Genomic DNA, 27,720 nt, shown 5'->3' on the forward strand with positions numbered 1-27,720 from the left:
CTTTGGTGTTACCCACATTTTTCGTCTAAAGGTTGACATTTGTGACTCAGAGTAAAATGTCCTGACATCTACAGGTTAAATTGCTCTGACAGTGGCTACAGATGCTCCTGGTCCCCATAGAGTGAATGAATGACTATGGTGATCCTCTGCTTTTCCTGTGGAGCCATCATCAGCTCAAAGTTTTCACTTTTATTTAAATATCTGAACATCTGCTTAATAAACTGATTTAGTTTTGTACACACATTGATACCTCCCAAGTGATAAATGATGATTGTGACCCAACTAGTACCATCAGTACTTCAGTTTATGACAAAAAATTTGAAAACTAATGCTATTCCTTCACGATTAGTAACTAACAAGGTAAACTAAGACATCTAAACCTGTTTCCATGCTATTGTGAACATTTACCAGTCCCCCAGAATTTGCACATTGATGTGATCAATGCAGCCTAATGACAGCTTGTCTGAAAAAGTGGTGACGCATGCTGCAATGTTTTAATGATGTTTAAATTAGAAAGTTGCCGACAAACTGAGTGGTTGAATTAATTGTTGTGATTGCAACATCTCAGAATTCTGGAGGAACTGAGTAGCTCAAAGTGCCCCTGTGCAAAAGCCTCAAAGAAACACTAGTGTGGACTCTCATTGGTTGATAACAGATTTGTGACTATTTTCTATTAACTAACTAAGTCATACATTGTTTCAGCTCTGGATCTCAGTTATAAAGTTGTGATTGGGCAAATGACTGAACTAGAGATGAGAAGAGAACACATGAGGATAACCCTCTGTGACCTTAGCCATAGCTGCAGGGGTGATTGTAAAGGTGGCAAAGCAGTATACTGTACATTACAAAACAAAAAGTCTCAACAGCACAGTAGAGGTCACTCTAATTATTTGTCCTTAAGATTAGTTGAAAACCATGAACAAGATTATCATGACCTCCTACACACACTGACCACATGTGTCAATAGTGGAAATAAGTAATTTCTTTTGGTTGAGTTGTCAAGTTATACTGTTTAGAAAAACTAGACTGTGTAGATAGTACAGTCAACACGGTCAAAGATACAGATAAAGCATTATCTCTGATACTCCCCAGTCCCACTGACTTCTTATTGTCCTAGTACTTTCACACTTTATGCAGCACCATTGTGTGTGTCCGTGCTTTAGTGCATGCATGCAGACGTGACAGCAGGCACAGTGACTGTGGTCACACACTCCTGCCTCCTCTACTCCTCCCCTCTGCACTCTAAGTCTGACCAACTTAGGTTACATGTTAATTTTGTGACAAACAGGACTTTACCTTTCTTCTAAATGACGGGAAGTTAGAAAGGTTTGTTCTATAAACCAATAAAAGAAAAAAGAAAACCTATACCACTCATACATTGCACAAAATGTTCTGTGGATTCAGATCTGACTTGTCATTATACTGATTTTGGCTAAACAGAATAGACAGACACAAAAACATGATTCTTCCACCATTTTTGTTTGTATTGAATTTTTCAAAATCTTCTAAATTAAATTTTGTTTTTACGTTATTTAATTTCAAAATTTGTTTTTTTTTAAATTTTATACATAAGCCCAGCTGTAAAACAAAATAATTTACAATATTTAGTTTTTTATTGCTCTGTAAATGGTTTGTGTTGACAGTGCACTGTCACTATCATTTTTTTAAATATGTCAGATTAGATTTCTGCTTCCTAACAGACCTCTCAGTCGGTTTGTCCAGGGTTGTTAAATTCAAAGTTCTTTACAGACGACAAGCTGACTGATGGAACAAATACGAACCATAGTGTAACAACAATATGAAATCTATTTGAGAGACACAGACACAAACATATCACAAATGTAAAATTATAAAAAATACATAACACATTAAAATAAAAATTTAAAACAATGATGACAAAGAATTATGATTGAATAAAACATCTTAAACCATGCACATAAAACATAGATTCTAAACAGAAGCCAAGTTAAAGAAATTATTTTTAGGTTTGCTCTCTACACTTTCAGCAGGTCATCAAAAAGAGAAGAACCAGAGGGTATGAGGGGCCTTCTTGGTTTGTAAATCACATTAAATACAATAAAGGTACATTTCTGACAGACTGCCTGGTGCAAAACCATTCAAACAGGGACATTGTATGAACTAAAAAAAAATAATCTCAGCATGAAATCAAACAGGTAACCTGTGTATGCATAAAATGTGCTCACGTTCTGGATTTAGCCGTAATCTGGATTAGCGGTAGCTGATTTATTGCACTCTGTCTTTTAGAGGAAAGGCTTCACTCTAAAAATGTTCTTCTGCACGTGGGTTGGGTTTTCATGCCACCACGTACACAAGCTCTGAAATGCAAAACAGTCATAAATTACTGCAAGGTTTCTTGCTTCTGGGCATGGGGGATGTCCCAGTGTCTTTACTGTAGTTTGGAAGCTTGTTTTTCCTCTGAACCTCCGAAACAATAAGTAATTCAGCTTCATGCTAGTTGATTAAATGTATACATTCCTTTCCCGAAGAATGACATAATGTCAAACAGCAAAAAAGTGTATTTTCTTATGCATCATATCACACACACAGCATAAAGAACTTTTTCACTTATTAATGAGTCAGTCTGTCAAAAGAGAGAATCTGCTGTACAGTTCTGCACTTTTCTAAATCTATTAATTTGATAATGTTAGAAAGTAGATATTATTTAATATTAATGAAGAAGTATAATATATATTAGTATAATATTTTCATTATATTTAGACAAAGAAAACAATTAGGAATGAAGTAGCGTTCCCAAACCTCTGAAAGCAAACTTTAAACTGGTTAGTTGGTACTTTCCTAACTGGTACACTTTCACTCTCCCAACAATGTACAAATGACAGGGCACAGTGCTTATCATGTGACTGTTCTCCCATACTATGAATCGTCTTGAGGATTGGACTGTTCTGAAGAAATGAAGCCACCATAAATACCCCAATACACCAGAATCCCAAAGTACCAGAGAAGAGGTACATTGAGAGGAACTAGGTCAGCTGCCTAGGGATTCCATTCACACAGGTAGCTCTCAGAAAATGCACAGACAAGGCATTGTCCCTGCAGCCAAGACAGATGACTGTGCAACTTCAGGTTACAATCAGTAGAAATGAATGAAAACAAAAGCAGCTGTACACAAAACTGATTTGTAGAAAAATCTTTTCTGACTCATTAGTAGATTTACTCTTTACATTATAAGTGTAATTACACTTGGGAAGCTCCTAGGTGGACTGGTTAGCTCTGCCGCTTCACAGCTAGATCCCCGGCTCAAAGCTCCAGCTGGCTGCAACCTTTCTGTGTGGAGTTTGCATGGTATAAATACATGCATGTTAGAATACTCTGGTTTCCTCCCACAGCCCAAAGACACGCATGTTATGTTAATTGGTGACTCTAAATTGTCTGAGGGTGGAAATGTGAGTGTAATGCTTGTCTGTCCGTGTATGTCTCTCTGTGTTGGCCCTGAGACAGAGTGGAGACATGTCCATGGTGTACCCTGCCTCATGCCCAGTGACAGCTGGGACAGGCTTCAGCCCCTACAACCCTAACAGGATAAGTGGTTAAGATAATGGAAAGATGAATTTAACTGCCTTTGACTCGACGTTCACAAACCATACAGTTGCAAGCGGCCATTGCCGAACCTTGTTTATAAACCTGCCATCATGATGGATTCTAAGCTTATACAATAGCAACCACTGCTCAAAACAGTATTTTCTGAAAGCTGATTCTAGAAAAATGCAACACAGATCTGGTAAAAAAATTGAATCAAAGTTAAGGTTTATTCCAGCTTCGTTGTTTTCCCAACACCTTTTGAAAAAAGAGCTCAGGTGTCTTTAAAAACTCTCTTTGAATCTATCATTGAAAAACACTTATGAGTTACTGATAATGGATATATATATATATATATATATATACATATATCCCAACCCGCAACACAACTACAATTGATACATGTGGGCTCCAACATAATCTGAAGGAAATTTGCTATGGTGTCACTTCTGTCATTAGATCAAGGAAACTGTGAATTGTTATCAGGTCTAGGCCTTCACAGTTACATTGTTATTCAGACCATTACAGTACATACTCAGAGACCTGACAATGTTCACTGTTGTCAAGTTTTAAGACACCTCTTTCTTAAGACAGTACATAAATATTATTGCTGTTTTTCAAATACTTGCTAATACCACCCATAAATGAGAAACTGCACCAAACATTTTAAATTATTGAGAAATGCCAGTGGCAGTAGACAACTACACATAAATATACACATGATAAAGTCAGGGAAGATCAGTGTTGGGAATTAATCAAAGCTCGGTTGGTCAATGTCGGGGGGCACAGAGCATCGAGTCAGACTGGAAACGTAGAGAGCAGTAGCCATGGGAACAAGACCGGCTGCCACCTTCAGGATGGTCAGCAGCCTTTCCGTGGCATTAGCCACACCATCTGGTGTCTGAGGAGGGGAAAGTTGAGAAGGGCTGCTTTTTAAATGAACAACAATACATTGTAGCACTGCAGAAAAACAGACCTACATCATACAAATGTGCAAATACCTTTACTAGGTTTATTTGCTTATTTTAAAGATTGATAAAGTGTTATTTAATACCTGTTTCATTAACACATGGACATAAGTATGAAAGTGTTATGGAAAACCACTAGGAGTGCTTTGGCCTAAACGTCATTAGATCTAAGGTTTTTGTGCTTTTTTCAGACTTGCTGCTATGGGACTTCAGTCTTTCTTGCTTCTAGCAAACTGTTTTGCCTGATTGCTCAGCTAGCAGTCAATACTGTGTTGCTATTGCCTCTTGTAGACTTCCACACTTTGGTTGTCTACTTTGTTTACTTCTACAAGCATTAGGCTAATGTTATATTCTGTATTTTATACTCTATTTTTCTGGTCATTGTGAAATGTTATATAACGCTAGTCTGCTGCTATGGCATCTGAATTCCCCTCAGGGATCAATAAGGTGTTACCTATCTTACCTAACATTATGTAAAAATTACTTCTAATTACATTATGAAACTCACCCACCTTGTAGCTGGGAAAAAAATGGGTAAGGATTCATTTGCCAAAAGCTGTAGATTATGAAAGAGTGACAAAGCTGCTAATGACAGTGTTTGATGGCGCTAACTGCAAAAGCACAAAGAGATAAAATTGTTTCTTTTGGTTTCACAATCCAATATCACATTTTTAGTTTATACTGTAGGTGTATATTATTGTTTCCAAAAAGCCTATAGTCAGACACAGAACCTGCTGATAACCTGCACTGCATTATACACAGAAGCAATTCTGTTTTGGCTTAGCCTCTATGATATAACAAACATACTTTCTAGTATTCGGCACAATTTTAACAATTTGTAATATCGTTAAATGAAGTTCCTACAAACCTGATCTTCAGCAAACAGCAAGGGGCAGTGGAGTGAGGCAGCCAGCTTCCTAACAGCGTCCAGGTACTCTGTGGGGACTGAGGCGTTCCGAACTACGAAAGATGGAGGCAAAGGGTCAAATGGTGAGAGAGGGACACGCACAGAAAAGGGATAAACCGACACTTTAGAGGTGGAAGAACTTTATTAAATTGTGAAAAACCAGTTTAGACCAATTTCTCTTAATTTTATCCCTTTGCTCCTGGTTTGTCAAGTAATCAGAAGAAGGAAGAGAGATCGAAAACATACCATTAGTGGCCAAGAAGCAGACTTTTCCAAGGAAATATCCAGGGTCCAAATACTTCAGTGAAGCTTCTGCTGACTTGAAACTAGGAAAAACGAAAATACATAACGTCCTAATAAACTGTTAAATGTTTATATTTTTCTTTTGGCTTATGCCATGAGTTCAGGGTCGCCATAACGGATCATTGTCTGCATGTTGATTTGGCACAGTTTTTACACCGGATGCCTTTCCTGACGCAAACCCTCCCCAATTTCTACTGGGCTTGGACCGGCACTGCACAGCTGGTGAGGGGAAGGGGCTGTTAGGGGTTCAGTGTCTTGACCAGAGACACTTCGACATATAGCCAGGACAACTGCCTTACCAACTGAGATAGAGCTGCCCCCGAAATGTTATATGTTTAAATAATCTATTCATAAACTGACAGCACAGACTTTATTACTGACACAACGTAAACCAAATTACACAAAACAGTAGCCCTTTTTCTGAGCAACAAGGTGGACAGACAAGAAATCACCAAAGCATTTAAAAAATTCTTTGCATACTTCTACATAAATTTCTTGTGCAATTTCTGATCTTTGCCAAGGTCACAATCAACAAACAATATTTTGAGCTCATAGAACAAAAACAGCCATGATCTTTCGTGTATTTTTTGAACATACTCATTAAACATACAGGGTGATGTTGAAAAAGTGATGGCAACAGTGTTTAAATAACTGACTGAACACTGCAAGGCGGGCTTTGGCAAACTTCTGGTGTGCTGCAATGTTGTTTTGGGGGAGCAATGGTGTCTTTTTAGGTGTCCTGCCATGGATACCATGCCTGTTTAATGTTTTGCATATATAGGCCAAAGTAACAAATCATCTCCATTTACAGACTGTGTCTAACTGTGCACTGATGAATGGAGATTACTCTGTAGCCTTTCTAGCTACATGTAAATCAACAACACTTGATCCTTTTTTGCAAGATAGCACTCACATCCACTGATGCAGCTTGTAAACAGCACGCTGGCACAGTAGCTGTAATTGACACCTCCATTCTCTTTTCATTGATTGGACTCCAGATTTGCAGTTGGCATTCAGAAGCCTAAAGTTGCTATTACTTTTTCCACCATAACTTATGTTTAACTTGTGTAGTCAATAAAAAATGACAAATCCAGACTGTGCTTTATCAGCTTAGAAATGTTGTGTTTGTGACACTGGTAAAGATCAAATCATATTTCCTGTAAACCTATTGCACATGAAAAAAATAAACAGGAAATTGCAAGCAGTGCTATTAATTTTTCCCATGACTGTAAACGCAAAACAGACTAGATACTTTACCTGTGTGTTCAGGGTGAGCAGGAAAGATATACAGGTGACTAAAACATAAATATAAAGGTTACCTGCGCTCTGACGTCATGTTGATGATAAACACCACCAGGTCTATTCTTGGCCGACTCTCCTCGTTCTCCTTGGGCAAAGGGAGACTCTTGGCTAGTCGCCTGTTAGATACAATACACATGACTTTGAAACTGAATATTGTCACTGATATTTGGCAAACAGATGTGATAGAAATTCATGCTTTTAACCTGATGTCTTTAGAAAACTCAAAGACAGTTGAGGTTAGAGGTACAATTCACTTACAAACCATGATGTAGTAAGTGGTCACTTTATTAGGTCAGCTTTTCTAACACTAGGTACAACCTCCAATTTGCTCCCAGAAAAGCCTGAATCCTTTGTAGCACTGATTCAACAAGGGGTTGAAATAATTTCTTTTCTTACTCATGTGGACATGCCAGCATCTCTTAGTTAATGCAAATTTGTTTGTTGCGAAAACCTTTCTTCCACCAAAATCTCTGATCTATTGGATTAAGATCTTATGGTTGTGGAAACTAATAAACTTACTGTCAAGTTTGTGTAAGCAGCTGGAGTAGACGTGATATTCGTGACATGGCGTGCTATACTGCTGTAAATTGTAATTATGGACTGGGTTGAACGTGGCCAACAGCAACTGTCAGGTAGGCTTTCTCATGCTTAGTCAGTATTAAATAACATAATGAGTGCCAAGATAATAATCTCCAACACCTTTTTACAAATAGCACAGCATGGACATGTTGGCACAAGCAAGACAGATTCACGAATTTGTCTTGGTAAGCCAAATTCCCACTCTAACATCAACATGTAATAACAAAAAATAAGATTCATTATACAAAGTTTCCCAATCTTGTGTTGTTCATGTTTGATTAGTCTGTGCAGAATGTCAGCAGAGGAACCCTGCGTGGTTTTCTGCTGACACAGCCAATCCATTTTCTACACCCTTTTCTTGCAGATCAGTAATCTCTGAAATCCTCGAACTACTCTGATACAGCTATGCTTTGTTCTTCACAATTCACCATGCTCTGCACAACCCTTTAAACGTTTTTTGATAAAATTACAATCAATAACAGTGGTCTTAAACTCACTAGCTTGGTCAGAGGGGTTAGCCCCATTTAAAAACTTTTAGAAGTGAGTATTTATGTACAGCTGCCAGTATTGTTTAATGGGTGTTTGTCACAAAAGGTCTTAACCCATTAAGATAAGTGTTGGAGATTATTTATTTTAAAAATACATTTGTAGAATGCTGCATAATGTAGTTTTTATTTCCCACCTGAAAATGTGACTTAGTGTAGCCTGGTGGTGGTGGTCTCAGTTCAAATTTACCTGCCAGCTGTAGCTTTCTGTGTGGACTTTGCAAGTTCACCCTATGCTTGCGTGTATGTATTCTGGTTTCCTCCCACACTCCAAAGACATGCACGTTAGCCTTACTTTTGTTTTTTGTCCTTTTGGCTTATCCTTTAACAGATTACTCTAAATTGTCTGTAGGTGTTAATGTTAGTCAGAATAATTGTCTGTCTGTGTATGTCTCTCTGTGTTGGCCCTGAAATAGACTGGCAACCTGTCCAGGCTGTACCCCAACTCTTGCTCAAAGACAGCTAGGATAGGGTACAACACCCCATGACCCTGAAGCATAAGCAGTTAAGATGATGTAAGATAATGGATAGAATTTTGACTTACATGCTGTGATCAATATTTAGTATGACAACACAAAAATACAGAGAAGGTAGTGGAACATTCTGTTCATAATACAGTAAATTTAAAGTAAAGACAGGCTATGAAGTTACAGACGTTCAACAGGCACTGGGTTACACTGTAATTGACTGTGTAAAAAAATAAAAAACAACTGTTGTTACTAAATAAATTAAGAGAGTTATACTAGTCAATCAGCTATAAAATAAATATAAAGAAAAATTGCAGATGGTGTTTCCAGGTGTGAGCACCATAACAATTCGCTGTGTCAGAATGCTGACTTCAGCAATTTACAAGATACAGCAGTACTTACACATTTACTGTGACAGCAGTCTCCTCCACCAGAGCGTCTGCTAAACTCTGCTGAAACTGCTCCTCACTTTCCACCAGCTGAAGGAAAAAACATTCAAGAGTCAGCACAAAACCTGATAACACTGTGCACTCTAACATCCTGACATTAAAAAAACGCTTTAAATATCTTTGATGTATCCAAAAATGGTCCAGCATGCACTGGAGCATAGTAACACGCACAACTCTACATTTAGTCAAATACTAAGATCATTTACAGTTCTGAGGTCAAGATATTCAAAAGTACTTCCACTATTCTTCATCTTTACCTGTATGTATTAATTAATGTATGTTTAAACCTCAGAGCAAAATTTAGAATGCAGTAATTTGGTTGTTTGGTTCGTTGTAGTCCTGGAGTGCAGTACACTTAGAAACATAGTCTAGGAATATATTTCTTCTCTATCATAACAACTTGCACGACATGCCACGCAAATGTACACGATCATACACATCTGGCCTGCTTAATGTATTTTGAATCACCTCTTGAATAAAGGAATATAATGCTCTGATATGTCTGAGAAATGTATGTTTTGTGGTTTATGTTTCACGGTAAAAAGCTAAAAACAAAAAAGCCATTAATCAAATTTAAAAAGCTGTGATTGTTCCTACCACTTCACTATCACTTTTTCCCACTGCCTCCTCATGCTGCAGGCAGCTACGGCTGACAAAACACCTGGTCAGCTGCTTGTATCAACGAGTCGACCAACGTTAACTCGGGGTTTATGCTCTGTAGCTGTCGATGTCTAACGCTAATGAAACACAAACTCACCAAAATGTTCGCTGTGTTCAAAGCAGGCAGCTTACTAAAGGGCTTCAGTAACGACATCCTGTTCTAAACAATTAACACTATCTAAAGTTCATAAACAGTAAATGAAATCAGTCTGAAAGTGTTGTTGTCATTCCGTAATCACTCGCGCTTTTTTTGCGAAGGTACGTCTGACGTCATAAATGTGTGACGCGATGACGTTTTCACAACATTTTCGGTTGTTTTGTGCCACCTAGAGGCTGGGGATGTGTTTTAAAAGTTGTCCTGAGGAACTGCAAGGGTGGATGAAGGGGTGGGCAACCCACCCTCCTCCAGGTTCTGAGTGACTGTTCACACCGAATCCAGGCAATCAGCAGTGGGGGGGTGGGGCAGGGATAGTTGGAAAACTAGCAGAGCTGTGGCCCTCGAGGAGGATGGGTTGGCCAGGCCTGGGTGAAGCGATAGATAAATGGTAAAGAAAAATATACAAATAAACAGAAAAAATGACATTACTATATGATATACTGCTAAATTTTAGTGTGTTTGCTTCTTGGATTGTAAGGCATATAATTTCTTTCAGGGTGGACTAATGTGTGTATAAATCTCAATGTTCCACTATAGTTGAGTCCAAGACGTGTAAATTCTGTTTATAATCAATGTCAAAAGCTAAAGATAGCATCACACTGCAATATATTCAATTAAATAAACTTTAATCCTTTCTATTTATATACACAAAGAAACTTAAGAACAATTCTGAATATGAACATTTCCCCGTGCTATGTTATAATAACAAGTGTAGCCTACCTAAAAAAACTGGACAAACAGTATGCACCTAATGCTCCTCTGGTTACAGTTCTGCTGCTAAAAAATGTTGCTGTAGTACCATAGCCACATAATCTAAAATGCTCAAATTATCCAAATGCATCCATAAACAAAATTTGAAGTCAAAAATAAATAAAACACATTTGAATGGAAGGAGAAAAGTTTATTAATTTTAGGGTGGCACAGCAAAGTAGAGTCCCCTCAATAATTTCCAGTGTGTATCACAGCAAATGGGATACAAGTCCCTGGGTCTTTATGTGTCAGAGTGTCAATATGCAAATGATCTATATGCATTTAACATTTCAGGAACTGAGTGGAGCTATCTGAATACCTTCTTTCAGGGGGCTACGTACAAGTTTATTAATGCACCTTGCATTGAAGGCAGGCTCGAGGATGTGTAACCAATTTTCCAAATGAGATTTCTATGGCTTGAAGGCAGCAAAAAAAAAAAAAAAAAAATAATTAAAAAAATAAACACAAACATCAGAATCGCCCCCAATCATTAACAGCTCATTTTAAACATTACTGCACGGGTTATGCCACAGTAATGAGATCAACCCATGTAAAAATAAATCCACGGCTACTGAGATTGATAAGATTCCTAATGAACAGGAAAAACATTAAAGATCCAACTAACAATAAAAAAATAACAGCACTTCATGTGAGTAAAATAAAAACAGATTTGAAGAAGTAAAAACAACTTCGTCTCTTCACTGACTCATCCCTTATCACTGTCAAGTAACTGTACAAAAGATCAACAGGTGGCATAACGAATTTACTTTACGGTTTTCAGGACACGCTAGCTTCTCAAAAGTTTTATAAAAGTTGGTTTGTATGTTTATCTGTGCACCCCACATCTACCGCTGCTTATGTATGTGTGCCATTTTAACATGTACACATACAAAGCTGACACACACATCTCTCCATGCTTCTTTTAGCAAACAATATATCCAAATCAAAACTTTGGAGGAGACTCCTGTTCATATCTCTCCGGACTCTCGTTCCTCCGAGCTGGAGCGTCGGTCCCTCTCACATGATAAGGATCTCTCTCGTTCCCTGCCCCTGACCGTGTCTGGCGAAGTAGATCTTTCCTTTTCCTCCCAGTCTGCATACTCAGCCCTGTCATCACGCCATCCCTCTACTGCACCCTCTCTCCATTTCTCCTGGGACAACGAGCGCTCTGTCTCACGAGTGTGAGATGATCTGTCTCTGGAGGACCTGTGGAAAAACAGCCAGAAATTTTTCATATTTTGATGCCTGCTGTTTTTGATAGTTCAATATTAAACAAGAAGATGTATAGTCACTGTAGGTTCACTTTGTGTAAAAAACATTTTTTAGTAAATCAGTTTTATTTCTTGGTACTGTAATCACTGGCGACTGTTTTAAAGCTACAATAGTAATGTTGGCTGTTCATGCGTTTATCTGGCTTAGCTCAAATGATTTTCATTATTGACTGTGTAATTTATGTTTCATTATTTTAGTCATAAAATAATTTATAATTTAAAAAATGTATTACAATAAGTTGTACATATTTTATGAGCATACGAACAATGCCTTTCTTGAGATGGATTCTTTTCTGTTTGTGTGCTAGGTAAATTTCTCAACAATTTGAATTGCCTTTTAAAGGCAAATTCTCAGACACCAGCAATCCTAATGTTTGATGAAGGTTGATGAATGGATAAAAGCTTCACCTTTTCCTTTTGTGCCTGTGAGAGTGAGACCGTGAGCGATGCCTATCCTTGTGTCGATGTTTCCTCTCTCTCTCCCTATCCCGATCGCCACCATCTTCTCTAGAATGGGAGGAGCGGTGGCGTCTTGAACGATGGGAAGATGAGCTTCCTCCATCCCTAGAAAAATCATAAAACAATTCGACTGCATCATTTCAGAATCTCAAATAATATATTTATGATGAAGCTGAAGTCTTTTGATAGAAAATTGCAACATACACACTAACCATAGCCATAGTTTGACGTTTGCCATATCATATAGAATTTCTGCTCTTTTTGCATTTACATTATTAGTTAAGTAATTTTTTATGGTGTTGGTGGGGGTGGTAGTCTTAGTCTCAGGCAAGGTGGCCTCCTGCCACCAAAAACATGCTTTCGGGTCTAAGCAAAGATAATTTTCATAATCGAAACTCCAACACTTTTATCACAGATAACAGTTTCATGTAAACAGATGGGCTGCATTATTTTGAGTATATATTTTAAGTCATAGCATTTACAAATTCATGCCTCTACTCCAGCATCTCAGATCATGCTGTTAAGGTTGACTTATATTTACTTGTCACCACAGAGATGTGAAAAGAAGCCCACATATTTAAGCATACCTGTATCGATCTCCACTTCTCGATCTTGATCTAAGACAGAAACACAAATGAGGACATTTCAGGTTCCAGATGACTTTTTTCATACTAAGGAACTGAGTAAGTCAGGCACTTTCTTACCTTCTACGCTCCCTCTCTCGTTCTCTTTCCCATTCTCGTTCTCGTTCCTTCTCCCTCTCTCGTTCCCTCTCCATCTCCCACTGTCTCTCTCTTTCATCTTCTCTTTCACGTTCCTCTCGTCTTCTCATTCGCATTCTTTCTTGTTTGTCTATAACTGCTTTCTGATTAAGAAGCAAAGAGAGTACAACAAATAAATGCTTCTGACCACACGTAGCTTAAAAAAATGGAAACAGCTGTCTCAAGTCTTACTGATCTGATCAATAACCATGCAGATTAGAGCAGCATTTGCTGGCTCCAGTGCTTTTCCTACCCTTAGCTTTTCAAGCTTCTCGCGTATTTCAATGAAGCCGAGGTGCAGTTTGCCTCCGAAGTGATCGGCCAGACGACGGTCATTGTCATGGAGACCCAAGTAGGCTGAGCACACCTCACATACCCGTAGTTTTTGCTGTTGAAAGCTGGAAGCTGGCATTGAGTTTCTGTACACATCCTGTATAAACAAATGTTTTACGGCAAAAAAGCAGAAGAAAATAATGACAAAATAAACATATTTCATGATGAGAGCCTGGTTATGATGCATATTTTATGACATTACAAGTTTGTTAAAAAAAAAGCAGTTATTGAATTTCTGACCTCTGCTTCTTTTTTCAAGGCCCGGGTCTTCTCAACCTTTTCCAGCAGCTGCTGTGCTTCATCCACATTCCCCTCACCCCCAAGCTGCTCTGCTCGGGCCAGCAGTTTCCCAATCTCTTCGTTAAGCTCATGCACACGTTCAGCCTTTCCATGTGAAATACAGACAAAACAATGAGCATAAAGATGTTGAAAAAGGTCTGTATACATACTTTGTAACCAGCTGGGAGAACTGCAGTTTTCCAAGAGCTTTAATTTTGTCTGGTTAAAGTAGACATGAACTATAAAAACAGATCTGATACACCTGTAGACTTAACACAAAAAGAAACACCTTCACTTTGCTCTTAAAGGGCCACCTAATTCTGAATTATAATTTTAGTACTGAGACAATTAAAAAGAGTTTTGTAAGTATAGGATTTTTGTAAAGATCATAGGATGCCCAAAATGTTTAAGCCTTTGAATACATGGTTAAGAACTAATGTGTTGGTTAAGAACTAATGTGCCAACTATGCCGATCCATTCTCTTTTACGATGTCTGTGCATAAAGTTGTCATTTCTGGCTTATGCCACTAATATCCCAAGAAAATAATTAAGATAGAATGCAAGTGATAGTTACAAATTTTTCTATTTTTGATTTAAGCACACAATAAAAAAGTCTTGAATTTCCACTGTGAATCTCAATTGTGTTTTTGATTTGCAAGCAATTATCACCTAATAATGAGACTATGCTTTCTTTTGCATATTTTCTAGTAAGTAGAAATAATTACTGACAAACCTGTGTGCCTGTAGATGCAGCAAAGGAGACCAATCTATAAATACCCCACAATGCAAATTACCTACATAAGCAGGTGGTTTTAATGCTGGGGGCTAAATGGTGGTTGTCTGATTTGTTTATTTTGGTTCCCTTTATCTAGTTTTATGATTTACATAAAAGTCTGATCACATTTCAGGTTATATTTATGCAGAAACGGAGAAAGTTCCAAAAGATTAACAAAAAAGTGCCTCGGTAGGCCAAGCTATTTTACTAGACTGTATATGGTGCTTTAAAAAATTAGTTCAATATTTTTTATTTAAATCAAAATGAGTTTATTACCTACCTTTTTGCCTGCCTGCTGCTATAGCATGTAAATTCCCCTCAAACATCAATTATGTTTTATCAACGTCAACAGTGAGTTTTGTTTTTGTTTTTTTTACCTTTGCTGCTACTTCAGCACTGATTTCATCTTGTGTCTCAGCTAGTCTTTTCTTGGCCAGCTCAGTTCTCCGGTCACAGTCCGCAATGAAAGACTGAAGGTGTTCAGCTGCCTGTAACAAAATATGTTCAAGTTTATGAGTTTCTGAATGTGTAAAATATTCCAAATGGTTTCTATACCTTTCTAGTGACAAAAAACTCGGTTTAAACACAAATTACTACTGTATTCTGTATCCGCTAAAGCATCAACGTTAATCTCCTAGGCTCCTATTATTCATCCTTAAAAGTATCTAAACGAAAAAACATTACATGTTGTCTAGAGACCTACAGATGCAGTTTATGTGTGTGTATACAACTCACATCAAGTTCAAAGAAGTACTCCTGCTCCTTAGATGCAATCTCATAGTCTGCTCTGAGGGCCAAATCATGGACCTTCACACACTCTCCCAGGTCCATTCTCTGCAAAAAGCATAAAGACATGCATGTTTTTTTACTGATTCAGACTGAAGTAAACTGATAAAATTGCAAACTTGTACGCTCAATCAGCTACAATGACAAAGTGAAAACCAGAGAGGATGAATGCAGCTAAATACAGAGGGACTTGAAGTAAACCTGTTCCAAAGACCATATGCCCTCAATCTGGAGTAACTTTTTACACTTCAGCATGACCATATCGTAAAGCAAACCTAAGTTTGTGCATCTCATACCTCTCTAACATAGTTTTACAAACATTCCTAAAATCATGTTTTCACATAATAGGAATTGTAATTAAATTAAAATACACAACAAATAGGTTTTCCCCCTTCTCACACAGTGAAACAGAGGGGGTTTAGATGAAAATTAGGTTTGTGGTAGTATTTTGACAATATATATAGATATATATATATATATATATATCTAGATCTATATCTAGATATATAGATATATCTAGATATATATATCTATATATCTATATATCTATATATCTCTATATCTATCTATATATATATAGATAGATATAGAGATAGATATATCTATATATATCTAGATAGATAGATAGATAGATAGATAGATACACACATATATATATATATATGTAAAATTCCCAAACAAAAGGCGGTCTCATTCCTTCCTTCAAGGTCAGGTCCTCTACCAGAGGCCTGGATGCTTAAGGGTCCTCTGCAATTTCTTAGCTTTTTCTAAGAATGTAATTTTATGGACAGAAGTCTGAAATGTTGTTGCTTAAATCTGCTGGAGGCACTTTCCCAGTTTGGGCATCATATGGGGACCACATGTACCTTCACCTTCTGAATCTTTTCCAACTCTTCTTCCATCCCATGGTATTTCTGGGCCTTCTCATGTTCCTTCTAACGAAGGTTGTTATCATTTGGGATTGCTACAGCAATTACTATGGCCTTCTGCTTCTGTTTATTCACCTGTACTATGTATGGGTGGCCATTAACAGTTTGTCAGTCAGTATCTGGAAGTCCCATAGTTGGTCATTCTCAAAAAAGGTGTATTTTGACTTTGGGACTTCCAGCCTATACTCAGAACAGATGTTTCTGTACACTATGCTAGCCACTTAGTTGCAGAGTTTCATGTATGACCTGCCTGCTAGCATCTTGCACCCTGCTGTTATGAGCTGGATTGTCTCAGGGGCATGTTTGCAAAGCCTGCACCTGTTTTCTTGCCTGGTATCATAGACCCCAGCCTCTATTGAACTTTAGTCTGTTGCTGAGCTGCCAGGATTAGTGCCTCTGTGTTGTCTTTCAATCCAGCTTTGTCCAGCCACTGGCAGGCTTTTTCAATTTAGAGGAATCAAACTTAAAGGAAGAAAAAGACTACTTGAAGGGGGGCAAGTGGGAAATGTTCTATATATATATATATATATATATATATATATATATATATATATATATATATATATATATATTCATATTTATATTTTTTTCTCACTGTACAAGACATGCTCTCAGTCTCTGTGTGATACTTACTGTGCCTGACAAAATGTCATGAGGACATGAATCTAAAAGGTGACTTTTGCAGACTCGTTCATCTGAGAATTTGATTCTCTGCCGCATGGAGTCTCCTTAAAAAGCAAAACAAAACAGTAGACACACATCAGTAAGGTATAATGTTAGTGAGCCAGTTTCTCCCATCTAAAACTTGGTAGAAGGATGCTAAGTAATTTTGATGTAGTGAAATTTGCAAACGCTGACTCATACATTTGTAGTTTTACTAATAAAAGTTAGCTTTAGATGCTATTATAAATGTGGTGTGCTGGAAACAAGCGAAGCCACGAAGAGTACACATTGTCCAGGTAAACTAAAATGCAAAAATTTTAACAAGACAGTTCTGCCTGTTAATTAACTTGCCATGTGAACTAAAAGACAACAGGTAGCTACCCGGCTGGCATCCTCGTGTTAGCTAGCTTGGGTTTTAAAGCACGCCTCACTGTCACTGGCTGACACACTGGCTACCTTGTCCCGGGCTAACGTTAGCAACAACACAAATTCCTGTCTTCTTTTTAATCATACACTCATCTCACCAATAGCCAGGCATCCTCACCGTCTCTCCCTGTCCCCATTAGCTGGTCCAGCATCGCTCGCATCTGAGCCTGGGCCGACATGTTTTCGTTCTTTGGATAACTAACGTTAGCGGTGTGTGAGTCACTCGTCGCCAACAGCAGTCTTCACATGCAGCCTCCTCAAAGCAGGCCTCGTCGGCGGTTCCTCCACTGCTTCCACCGAGTACAACTTTCCCCACTAGGAGAAAAAGCCCTACTTCGGCTAAGCAAGCGAGCTGGTTACTTGTAATGTTAACCTTGATAGGGTTTACTGGTTTTTACACCACCTGAAAAAAGCTAAATGTGACTTTAACGGTGGAAAGCTTCGGGTCGGTTGAGCAAGTCTGTTTGAAAACTGCTAGAGTCCGCAGGTCGTGGCGAGTGGAGACTGAATGTAGGCAGGGCGTTTGGTTAGCAGAAATGATTTATATCGCAGTAAGCAGTCACTTATTCTGTAACATTGTATCTAGATATATTTCTAGCCAGTTAGCTAGAAGTTGCCAAGTTTATTCAACGTCCTTTCTTCCGTCTTTCCACTTCCCCTCTATGCGCGTCACCGCGGAGCGTGCTCCCGTCCCTCCGCCTCGAGGAAGTGCTGCAGTAAGACGCACGCGACGGTCAGCCGGTGACAGTCATCCATGGCCACAGAAAATATGTATAAAATGTATATTAATAATCCCAACAGTATTTGCAAAGCTGTCCCCACTTGAAAAGCTAGAGGTATTAATTTTTCTAAATATTCAATTTATTTGTTTTCTTACGAATGCATCAGTTTTTTAGATTTGTTTAACTTTTGACACTTTAGTTTATTGAATGTAAGAAAACAGTGTAAAATGCCCATCAGCAATGCCTGAAGAACACGTCATGCAATTATTGCTTAAAAGATGACTGAAGCAATAAATTATTGCCAGTGATTTGGTATCTTGGTGCCTGCAAATAATAAAACTTTGGATGTAAATGGGGGTGGATGTGACTAACCTTCATGACCCGAATATCTATACAGCCTGATAAGGCCAAAACAATATATTGTATTGTAGATGCTAAAGGTTTTTCCCCCACCTATTGTTCTCTTTTAGCCCTACAGTCATTTTTATGGATATGGAAATCATACAGCTATAGACATTTTTAGAAATTTTTGGAATTGTTTTAATCTGTAAAACCTTTGGTCTTCATTTGGTGATATAAAGTGGAAAATATTTCACTTGTAATAAAGTTTGAGGTTTTATATTAATTCACTTTGAAAAGAAGAATTGGGAAGATTAAAGTTAATACATTAAAGCTGGACTATATTCCTGACTTATGTGGACAGAGTGTGCTTACACCCAATAATGTCTGGTATACTTACAATGTATCACTAGGAAAATATAAAAATCAGTGTATTTAATGTATCTTGTTGCTGGTGAATATTTTCTATATATTTAAGTTGACTATCTTTCTAACAAATACACAGATACAACGACATATTTTTCTTGTTGAACTTAAAACTATAATTAAATATGTGAAGTACAAAAGTCTTTTAACTGTTTAAATAAATTGTAACTTCTGCCAGATCCAATTAGTGGACTTTATTAGCTCTATATGACTATTCTCTGTTGTAAAACTTGTTAAAAAAAAAACAAAAACGTTAAACTCCCCCTTCTATATAATGTAACTTTTCTAAAAACAGTTTATTTATTTGAATAATCTACTCAAATAATCCATAGCAATAGGTAAACATAAATGTGACTTATTATTGAAAAATAACTAGCCGCAAACACAAGCGTAAGTCATCCAAGCCACGCCCATACAAACGTCCCAGTCTGTCTCTCACACACACTGGAAAAATGGCGATGAGTTTACTGCGGGTACCGCTGCGAGTTTTCACAAAAAATGGGGCGATAATGAGTCGTAACACAATCTCGAAAACACCAATCATAACCAAAACGACCCAGATACGAACCGGTGTATCAACGCCATCGGGAGCAATCCTACCGAAACCGGAGAAAGTAAGTATACTGTCCTCTGGTTATCGAGAGAAAAGCACCCAGAAATTTGACTGACATAATGGGCGGAGCTTAATTTTGAATTGACAACAGCTGTGGCGAATAGAAAAGCGGGAGACGAGCTATGTTGATTAAGGTAGCCAATCGCCGTGTGCTTCCAGGAACGCATAGATACTTTCAGGAAGTAATCAAACGATATTCTTTTAATTCAAGTTACAGTTTGATTCAAGTGAACGTTTTTATTTGGTGTTTGAAATATTGCATAGTTAGTTGTAATACGTTTGAAGTATTTGTTAAGCAAGTAATAATCTGACCGATGTCACCATGTCTTGGTGTGCATTGTTGTAAGAAAAGGAAGTGGTCAAGTAAAGAGAAGGGTATACGTTTATACTACATAAACACACGTTATTCTTGAAAATAAAATGGTGTGTTATATGATTTAAACGCCTGATATACACAATATATACACAAACACAACACATTCCAGTTGATGTATTCTCCTCCAAATTAATCCCTAATTATGTAATCTTATGTTTTCCAGACTCCATTTGGTCTCATCCGCATGACAGTAGTGGTGGTGCCTTTCCTGTATGTGGGAACTCTTATCAGCAAGAACTTTGCTGCTCTCTTAGAGGAGCATGACATCTTTGTCCCAGATGATGACGATGACGATGACTGAGCTAACTTGAGAGAACAGATGGTAAAGTCCGAGTTCACATAGGCCACACCTTGTTTTACCTTTTAACATTGTTGCTTAGACCTTTTTATCCAGAGCCATATTTATGGTTAGAGGATGTGTCATTCAAATGCCAGAGGGTCTTGTTTCTGATGTATCCATAGTTATGACAGTTGGTTACAATTTGGTATTTTCACCCACAGGCTGCTTTACAGTACAAACTCAAAGCATCAGCACCAGCCAGCACAAGGAAGATGTGGAAGATGGGGCACTTCAACTTCCAAAAACATCCCTCTACCTCCACCCATCCTCTGCCTCTCTCCTCTGCTCTTGTTTTCATTCAAATCATTTTAAAGAAATCTTATATCATGTGAGGATATTAGTTATGCCTTCACTCTTGGTTGCATGTTTGTGTCTGTCTGCTCAATAAACTGAATCGATAACACATGGTAAACACCTTTTAATCTAAGCAGAACCATTTTTTGCATGGTGGTTTCCATTAAATTCCCCTCTAAATCACATCCAACCTGAGTTAACAACAATTATTGTAATATAATGATGGTGTTGTTACATATTGTATATGCAATGTACTGGGTTGCAGTCATTTTTTTCAAAAGGTAATTTTGTTAAATGTGGTCCTCAGTGGTCAGGTCTGTCTTGCTCCTTCTTGAAGCGCGGCATTTGCTAGTCTCAAATGTTCGTTGAGGGAGCCCATCTCCAGCTGGCTACGACCCTTCATGTCACTTAGCTCTACATAAGCCTCCTTATAACGCTCATAAGCTGCTTCTTTCTCCTAGAGTAAGGGTTGAGACAAATGTGGTCGACACAGAAAAAGTGAGGAAGGGAATTTGGTAAAATCAGACTTGTAAATGTACAACATCCAGTGTCATACACCATACCTTAGTGAGAGACTGAACTTCATTCTGCAAACAGCTGATTTCTTTTTTGAGATATTGCACCTCATTTTCTTTTGCTCTTAGCAGCAACTGAGAGATAGAATAGGAGATCTTGTTAAACATTGGAACTGAGTTTCAAAAAAAAAAAAAAGTAAAAGTAACAGACTGTAAACATAATGGTTAGTCCATTATGTTTACAGTCTGTTACTTTTATTTTTTCAATTATTATTAGGCCTATAAAAAACTTAAAACCACTTTTTAATAATAGTTAAAAACACACTACAATAAGTACAACAAAGATAAAGACAGGATAAGAAATAATGAACATACTAAAACTAAAATAGACATTGAAATTGAATTAAATTTCTTTTTTTGTGCAGCAAAATTTAATGTTTTTCAAAATCTGAAAAATAAGAAATTTTGGTTGATGAATCACTCAATTTATAGTCAGGTTACCACTGCAGCTTTAAATGAGAACCTGTTTTGAGATGGTTTGAACTTTTAAATACATCACAGTTGATTGTTTCTAACACATGGAATGTAATTCAGACAGTAGATGGCAGTATCTGCTGTTTCTTAATGTCTCCAACCACAGATACTGAACCCAAATGAGGTTGGAAACAAAAAAGGGAAGGTGTAACAATGTAGATTGAGTTAATATTGTAGACAAATCGTAAAAACCTTTAAATGACAATTTTTTTAAAAGTGGGTTCACATTTCCAAAGCACAACATCAAATGTTGCTTTGTGGCTCTCCATGATCACAGTAATTTCAACATTTTTCCTTTAAGGCTAAGTTAATCTTTCAGTAAAAAAAAAAAAAAAAAAAAAGCATTTGAGATGCAGAGATATGTTTTAGTATCACCTACTTTCATATAAATTAAGATTGATTAGGATCTAAATTGGTCTCAAACAATACCTCTACATCTGATGCAGTGCGCTCAGTATTTCCATGAGATACCATGTCAGATCTTTTGCCTGTGATGAAATAACGCATACGGCTGATCTCTTCTGCTAGTTTGGCCTTAAGCCCCTGAAAAAAATGTTTAGCTTCAATTATATTTTAAAACTATATTGGGAACTGGCTTGTGATTAATGTAGCTTAGTTCATGTAGCACAATACCAACGGTATATGTAACTGTATATGCATGTACAACCTGGTTCTCTCTTTTAAGCTGCTCCAGCTCTCTCTCTTTGTGTCCCAGCTCAGTCTCTAGACTCTCTGTGCTTTGCTCTGTATGGCTCAGCTCCAGGCACTTCTGAGAATAGTGGTCGGACAGGACATCTAACTCACTGTGCAAGACGCCTGCGTGGGGTCTGACACAAACAAATACACAGTGTGTGAGGTAAATTATAATTCAGACAAGAAGGTCGTGGTCAGACGCAGAACATCTTGTAGTTGCAGTGAGGGAGTATCCTTAAAGAACTTACATGTGTTCTCTGTATGAAGTATCCACATGGCCAGCTCCTTCATACAGGCTTCGGGCCTTCTCCAATTCTCTTTCAAGCTCCTCTCTGTGAGCTGCTCTCAGAGTCTCCATAGCTTTGATAGACAGTGGGCTAATTAGTTAGGAACTTGTCCACAATGTAGAAAAATTATGTTGCTTCATGACACAACACAGTTACATAAAGGAAGTCAATGAGAACCCCATTAAACAATACTATTTCAAATGATCTGAATACAATTGCAAAATAACAAAAGTATATTTGTGCTTTTAATGTGCTGTATACTTCCCCTCTACTACATTTAAACAAGGAAAATTTGTTAATGCATCTCTTTCACTTACAATTAGCTACCAGATGGTTGCTGGGGATTGTCAAAGCTTGCCATTTATTAAAAATATGTAATTAGTGAATAAAGGTAGTAGCAGGAATAATAGTAGCAGGAAAACAGTGGGATATTTAAACTATGGCAATATACAAATTGGAGGAAAAATTATCAACTGTTAGGACATAGTCTGAATGTCAATATATGGAGACTGTAAAGAAGTGTTCACTAGTGTGATCCATAAAATAAATGAGTAATTAGTCAATTTACTGGACATTTTCCAGAGATTTGAGCCATATTATGTGGTTTTCGTTTGAACCTAGATTTTCTGCCAGTGCTGGTACTCCAGTTTTTCTGGTGTCAACAATGAAACTTCAAGTTCAGAAACACTTAACACAACCTTACTTTTGTTACTAGCTTACCTTTAGCAGCTGTCTCACTCTTGTCTTGCAGCATCCTGTCTCTCTCTTCTTCCAGCTCCCTGATCTCCTTCTCATGTCTCTCCTGCCACTCCTTTAGTGCTTTCTGATGGCCTGCTTCCATAGCTTCTAGTTTGCCCCTACAAGGCGCCCAGGGGCCACATGGGCTGTCCACTTGTGTCCTTGGGGATTCACGTTCCTTCCTAATGCTCTCTACTTGCTTTCGAAGAGAGAGGGCCTTGGAGATTGATTTGAATTTGAATAAGTGGGAAGGGAGGAGGGAAGATGTTTAAAGAGAAAAAGCAAGAATGGGACAACAGAGATATAGGAAAAGAGGAAGACTTCCAGTTTAGGATCACAAATTTGTGTCTGCAATGACTTTCAGCCCATTACATCTGAGATGTTTAATGGAGTCAGTGTAATTTCTTTCTTACCTCCTTTTTAAGTGCTTCAACTGTATTTGTTGGACTGGTCTGGATGCCATTTATTAATGGAAGAGCCCCCTTTGAGCTTGGTATTTCAATTTGTGAACCATTGACAGACTGTTCAGAACCTCCAGGGCTCCAGTGATGCGACTGGGAGCTAACTAGAGACTGTGATACGATGAGGGTTCCTGACTGATAAGCCTGGGCTCCAATAAGAGACTTTGCAGTTATGTCCGTAAACGACAGTGTCTCAAATTCTGCCCACTTCCTGCTGACCTCTGAGTCTATTGTTTCAAAAACAGGCATGGGCACATTTCCCTTTTTCAGCTCCATGGAATCCCACCTGCTGCCCATCTCACGGAAGGAGACCCCCTCTTCAAACCACTTGTTCCTCTCTTCCAATCGCTTGGCTTGCTCGCGGTCCCAGCCTTCACCTTCTTCTCTTTGAGTGGCTGGTGATAAATCTCTGTCCAGATCTCCAGCTACAGTTTGGTTGTGGTGGTCAGCCTGATGGGAGTTTGCAGCTGTGGTGGCGGTGCTGGAAGTGGTAGGTTCAGAGCCATTGCAGGTGAATTGAGCAGGGGGTTGGCATGGTGACGGTCTCCAGTGGAGGGGGTTCTCTTTCTCGCTGCCGGTGTCTGATTGGCTGAGGCCAGAATGAGGGAAACACAGGAGAGTAGAGTTACACATCAGAAGAAAGATGATAGATTATAAGCAGCATTTCTTCACAGTGTGTGAGAATTTCACATCTGGTTAATCAATTAGAGGACAAATACAGTAAAATGCTACATTCATATTAACCATCAGCAATATTAATCTAATAATTTAACATATAACGACATAAAACTCTCTGTTTATTTGCATTTTTTTTACTCCTCTGGTACACTTTTCACATTATACTCATGTACCAAAATAAGAGCACATTAGCCTGTAATAGACTATTTTTACATTGTGGTATTGTGCACTTAGCACTGTCTCTGAGTAAAAGTCTTACGGCCTGTTCTTTTGGATCGCCTGCTTTAGTAACTTCACCCACTTTCGTTGTATTCTGGAGGTCATAGCAGATAGAGTGAACACTGCTCTCTTTGTCTGGAGGAGATCAAAAGAAAAAGCAAAGACACACACACACACACACACACACACACACACACAAAGGAAGCAGCCAAACATGTAATTGGTGTGGAAACAGGGGGTGAGAGGTGCCTGACTGTCCATTTAGGTGTATACTGTACAACACAATGAGCAACATAACACAAGTAACAGTAAATACATACTTGTATTTGGAGTCCATAGTTCTTCTCTACATTACAATCTGACACATTCACACAGGATGTCAGGTCAATCTCTCCGTCCAGATCATCTGACTTCAGCACAACAAGAGCTTTAATTTATATAGGTTACAACCCAAACATGAAAGAAGTCTGAAATTATCCCATTGACCTATGTACAGTGACAAAACCTCCCCAAATAACAGTAGGATAAAATATATACATTTACTCTGACAAATCAGGAATTACTTTGTCACATGCAATGGCACTCGCTGTCATACCTCCTCAGCCTCTGAGTCTCTGTAGTACCTCAGTGAAGTGTCACCAAGAACAAACCAGTGTTTCTTCCACTGAGCCAAAACAAGCAAACAAGGACAACACTGAATTGTTTTATTTATTTATTTAGTATTAAACCACATTTCAAATTTTAGTCTCCTTCCTGGATTTTTAAGAGTGAAACTTTCTTGTTCTTATTGTTTTCTACTGTCTGCCAATGTGGTTACAACAGGAACATGATTGAAAACTGCAATAACTTTATTTTTCTTGACTGAAATATTACAAAAACGTATATTTACCTTGCCATGTTCATCGAGTCTAGACATCCACCCCTTTAAGTAACATCTGCAATTAAAGTATTATGAACAGACTCTTCAAAAGCATTCTATTGTGGTTTGTGACTCAAACTTAGTTGTGAAAAAAGAGGAAACGGAAACTGTCAGTAGCAGACGCACATGTCTGTATATGATAACTACCTCACTGTGAAGCATGCATAGAGGACAGATAAAGCATAAAAGCAAGAAAAGTGGGAAATGTATTGCAGAATGGGAACATAAAAGAGGAAGATGTGTGCTATTTTCAAATTTGCACTGTTCAAGAGGTTGCAGGAAGAGAGGGGAACTGATGGTTAAAAGCAAGCAGATGCTATTAAAGCAGGTTAGTACAAGCAATGAGAAAATACTCACCGTACATGCATCACATTGTGTCCAAAGCATATGTGAAAGAAATGAAGGGATTGCGAGAGAGTAAAATGCATGATGTGAAATAAAAAAGGAAGTCCCCAAAGTGTAATCACACATAGCATTTTCTTTTATCATAGCTGGAAATGTTGTTTGAAGACCTGTGAATTACTACAAAGCTTTGCATGGTTGCATGTGATTCACAGTACTCAAATAAGAACTGTTCATTTAGTGATCATCCATCCTACTGTGTTTGTTAACTCAGCATGACACTGCAGCACTGGGACTGCAGGATTCATTGGCATTAATCACCCTAGAATCTATTAATAAAGATGATAAATCATATGATCATGCTGCCCTAAAACACAGAGTGCAAACTAATGTATTTTCATGCAAGGTGCTTGTGTAAAAGATGTACCTGAGGTAAAAGAGATAAAATAAAATATCATGGAGCTACTTTAGAATGGATGTATGAATGACCCATTTATCTCCAAAAACATTGTGACAGAAGCAAAACTGATGGGATCATGTTCACCTGAGTCTGCTGACATTCAGAACGAGCTCGCTCCTTCAGCTTTGATGACCTGTGTTTTCCACTCTCATTATCTGAACTCTTTGATTAAAAAATATACAAGGTCACAAACGTTGTTTTGTTTCCACATGGATTTTACTCTGAAACGGATTAAATTGTACCTGTGTATGAAGAGATGCTGCCGACTGTTTTCCAGATGATCGTCCATTCTGACATTTCTCGCGTCTGTCTCTGCCTCTTTCTCTCCCTCTCCCCCTCTCATCTGGCTCAAGTCTTGAACTGTAGACATCTATTTCATCTTCATGCCTTCACAATCAAATAATCATGTAGAGAAGCTTTGAATCCCTTTTTCTTTTTGCTGAACTTTGACATAACTCTGCAAAGACTTTATGAGCATGCCTGTTTTTTTTCTTTTTTTTTGGGGGGGGGGGGGGGGGGGGGGGTTGTGTGGGAGGAGGGGGTTGGCCATATTAGGCAGACTTGTGGTCATATCAAGCCTTTTCTACTTCCTTCCTACACTTCACTATTCTCTCACTAATCTTCTGGCTTCCTACTTTAGAGACCATACCACAGCGACTAAGAAATGCACTTACGTTATGATCACACACAGATAGATTCTATCATACCATGCAGTATGATGTGGTAGTACTAACCTGTATGTCCTGAGTCTCTGTTCCCTGCATGGACTGGGACTCTGGTTCCTCTTCCTCAGTCCTGGAAACTCTTCTTCTGAGTCTAGCAGGATCTTTGGAATATCAGCCAGCACTATATAGTCCTCCATGGTCATCCCCACCTCAGATTCAGAAAGTTTTGTCAACCTTACACACAATATGTTGTATGGAGAGTTCTCTGTCACGCAAATTCATCCAGCGCAACTACTGTACACATTTGTGGATAGTAGTTGGGCTTCTAATTTTAGCATTCTAACATGCTTACAACATAGACTGTATGCTTCACAATAGTAATGACGATTTTCAGCTGGTATAATGTTAACTATATTACCAAGTTAGAATTTGGAAGTTGTTATTTGCACAAAACACAAATGTTCGACCTGATGAGGGCGCTAGATGAAAACTTGGAGGAAAAAAGAGATTTACCAGAGTTATTACAATTTATTCTGAGGGGAACAGGAATCTGTGAATTCATTTAATGACAATTCATCAAATAGTTAAATAGGAAAATGTTAACTTGAAACTTGTCAACCTCCCTGCGTTGCTAGATGAAACGTCATTACTTTACCAAATTCAAACTCAAGGCTTCATTTTGTGGGTAATTAATCCCTTTCCAACTTTTCATCGTAATCCTTGAAACACATTTCATTCTGAACCAAAGTGGTGGACAGACCATTTCCATTTT

At 38.1% G+C, this 27,720-nt stretch overlaps 4 protein-coding genes across 9 annotated transcripts; 1 reads left to right on the top strand and 3 right to left on the bottom strand.

The window, feature by feature from the left end:
- Nucleotides 1–3,769: 3,769 nt before the first annotated feature.
- Nucleotides 3,770–10,645, bottom strand: pane1 (proliferation associated nuclear element). The gene is made up of 6 exons (XM_067497552.1): nt 9,836–10,645; nt 9,032–9,108; nt 7,056–7,154; nt 5,680–5,759; nt 5,395–5,486; nt 3,770–4,459 (listed from the first exon to the last, which is right to left on the bottom strand). The coding sequence occupies exons 1-6, from the start codon at nt 9,890–9,892 to the stop codon at nt 4,310–4,312; spliced, it is 555 nt and encodes a 184-aa protein (XP_067353653.1). The 5' UTR covers nt 9,893–10,645; the 3' UTR covers nt 3,770–4,309.
- A 136-nt stretch (nt 10,646–10,781) lies between these two features.
- zgc:158803 (LUC7 domain-containing protein) lies at nt 10,782–18,030 on the bottom strand. 2 transcript variants are annotated; one of them, XM_067497550.1, is made up of 10 exons: nt 17,446–18,030; nt 16,872–16,966; nt 15,259–15,357; nt 14,901–15,011; nt 13,710–13,853; nt 13,390–13,566; nt 13,080–13,240; nt 12,963–12,992; nt 12,325–12,480; nt 10,782–11,851 (listed from the first exon to the last, which is right to left on the bottom strand). In XM_067497550.1, exons 1-10 carry the CDS (start codon nt 17,504–17,506, stop codon nt 11,614–11,616), a joined length of 1,272 nt encoding a protein of 423 aa, XP_067353651.1. In that variant the 5' UTR covers nt 17,507–18,030; the 3' UTR covers nt 10,782–11,613. The 2 variants fall into 2 exon arrangements, with proteins under 2 accessions (XP_067353651.1, XP_067353652.1); XM_067497551.1 differs by having other exon boundaries at nt 17,426–18,030.
- A 1,236-nt stretch (nt 18,031–19,266) lies between these two features.
- Nucleotides 19,267–20,546, top strand: smdt1b (single-pass membrane protein with aspartate-rich tail 1b). Its single transcript, XM_067497554.1, has 3 exons — nt 19,267–19,428; nt 19,967–20,125; nt 20,305–20,546. Exons 1-2 carry the CDS (start codon nt 19,267–19,269, stop codon nt 20,102–20,104), a joined length of 300 nt encoding a protein of 99 aa, XP_067353655.1. The 3' UTR covers nt 20,105–20,125; nt 20,305–20,546.
- LOC137123580 (TRIO and F-actin-binding protein-like) lies at nt 20,547–26,767 on the bottom strand. Of its 5 annotated transcripts, XM_067497545.1 has the most exons (13): nt 26,526–26,766; nt 26,368–26,445; nt 25,452–25,497; nt 25,158–25,226; nt 24,883–24,972; nt 24,603–24,697; nt 23,618–24,254; nt 23,187–23,421; nt 22,428–22,539; nt 22,154–22,313; nt 21,916–22,029; nt 21,001–21,087; nt 20,547–20,894 (listed from the first exon to the last, which is right to left on the bottom strand). In XM_067497545.1, exons 3-13 carry the CDS (start codon nt 25,476–25,478, stop codon nt 20,748–20,750), a joined length of 1,773 nt encoding a protein of 590 aa, XP_067353646.1. In that variant the 5' UTR covers nt 25,479–25,497; nt 26,368–26,445; nt 26,526–26,766; the 3' UTR covers nt 20,547–20,747. The 5 variants fall into 5 exon arrangements, with proteins under 5 accessions (XP_067353646.1, XP_067353649.1, XP_067353647.1 ...); XM_067497548.1 differs by lacking the exon at nt 21,916–22,029 and having other exon boundaries at nt 26,526–26,767; XM_067497546.1 differs by lacking the exons at nt 26,368–26,445; nt 26,526–26,766 and having other exon boundaries at nt 25,452–26,135.
- Between the last annotated feature and the right edge of the window lie 953 nt (nt 26,768–27,720).

The sequence above is a fragment of the Channa argus genome, chromosome 3, assembly GCF_033026475.1.
Source record: "Channa argus isolate prfri chromosome 3, Channa argus male v1.0, whole genome shotgun sequence".
NCBI lineage: Eukaryota > Metazoa > Chordata > Actinopteri > Anabantiformes > Channidae > Channa > Channa argus.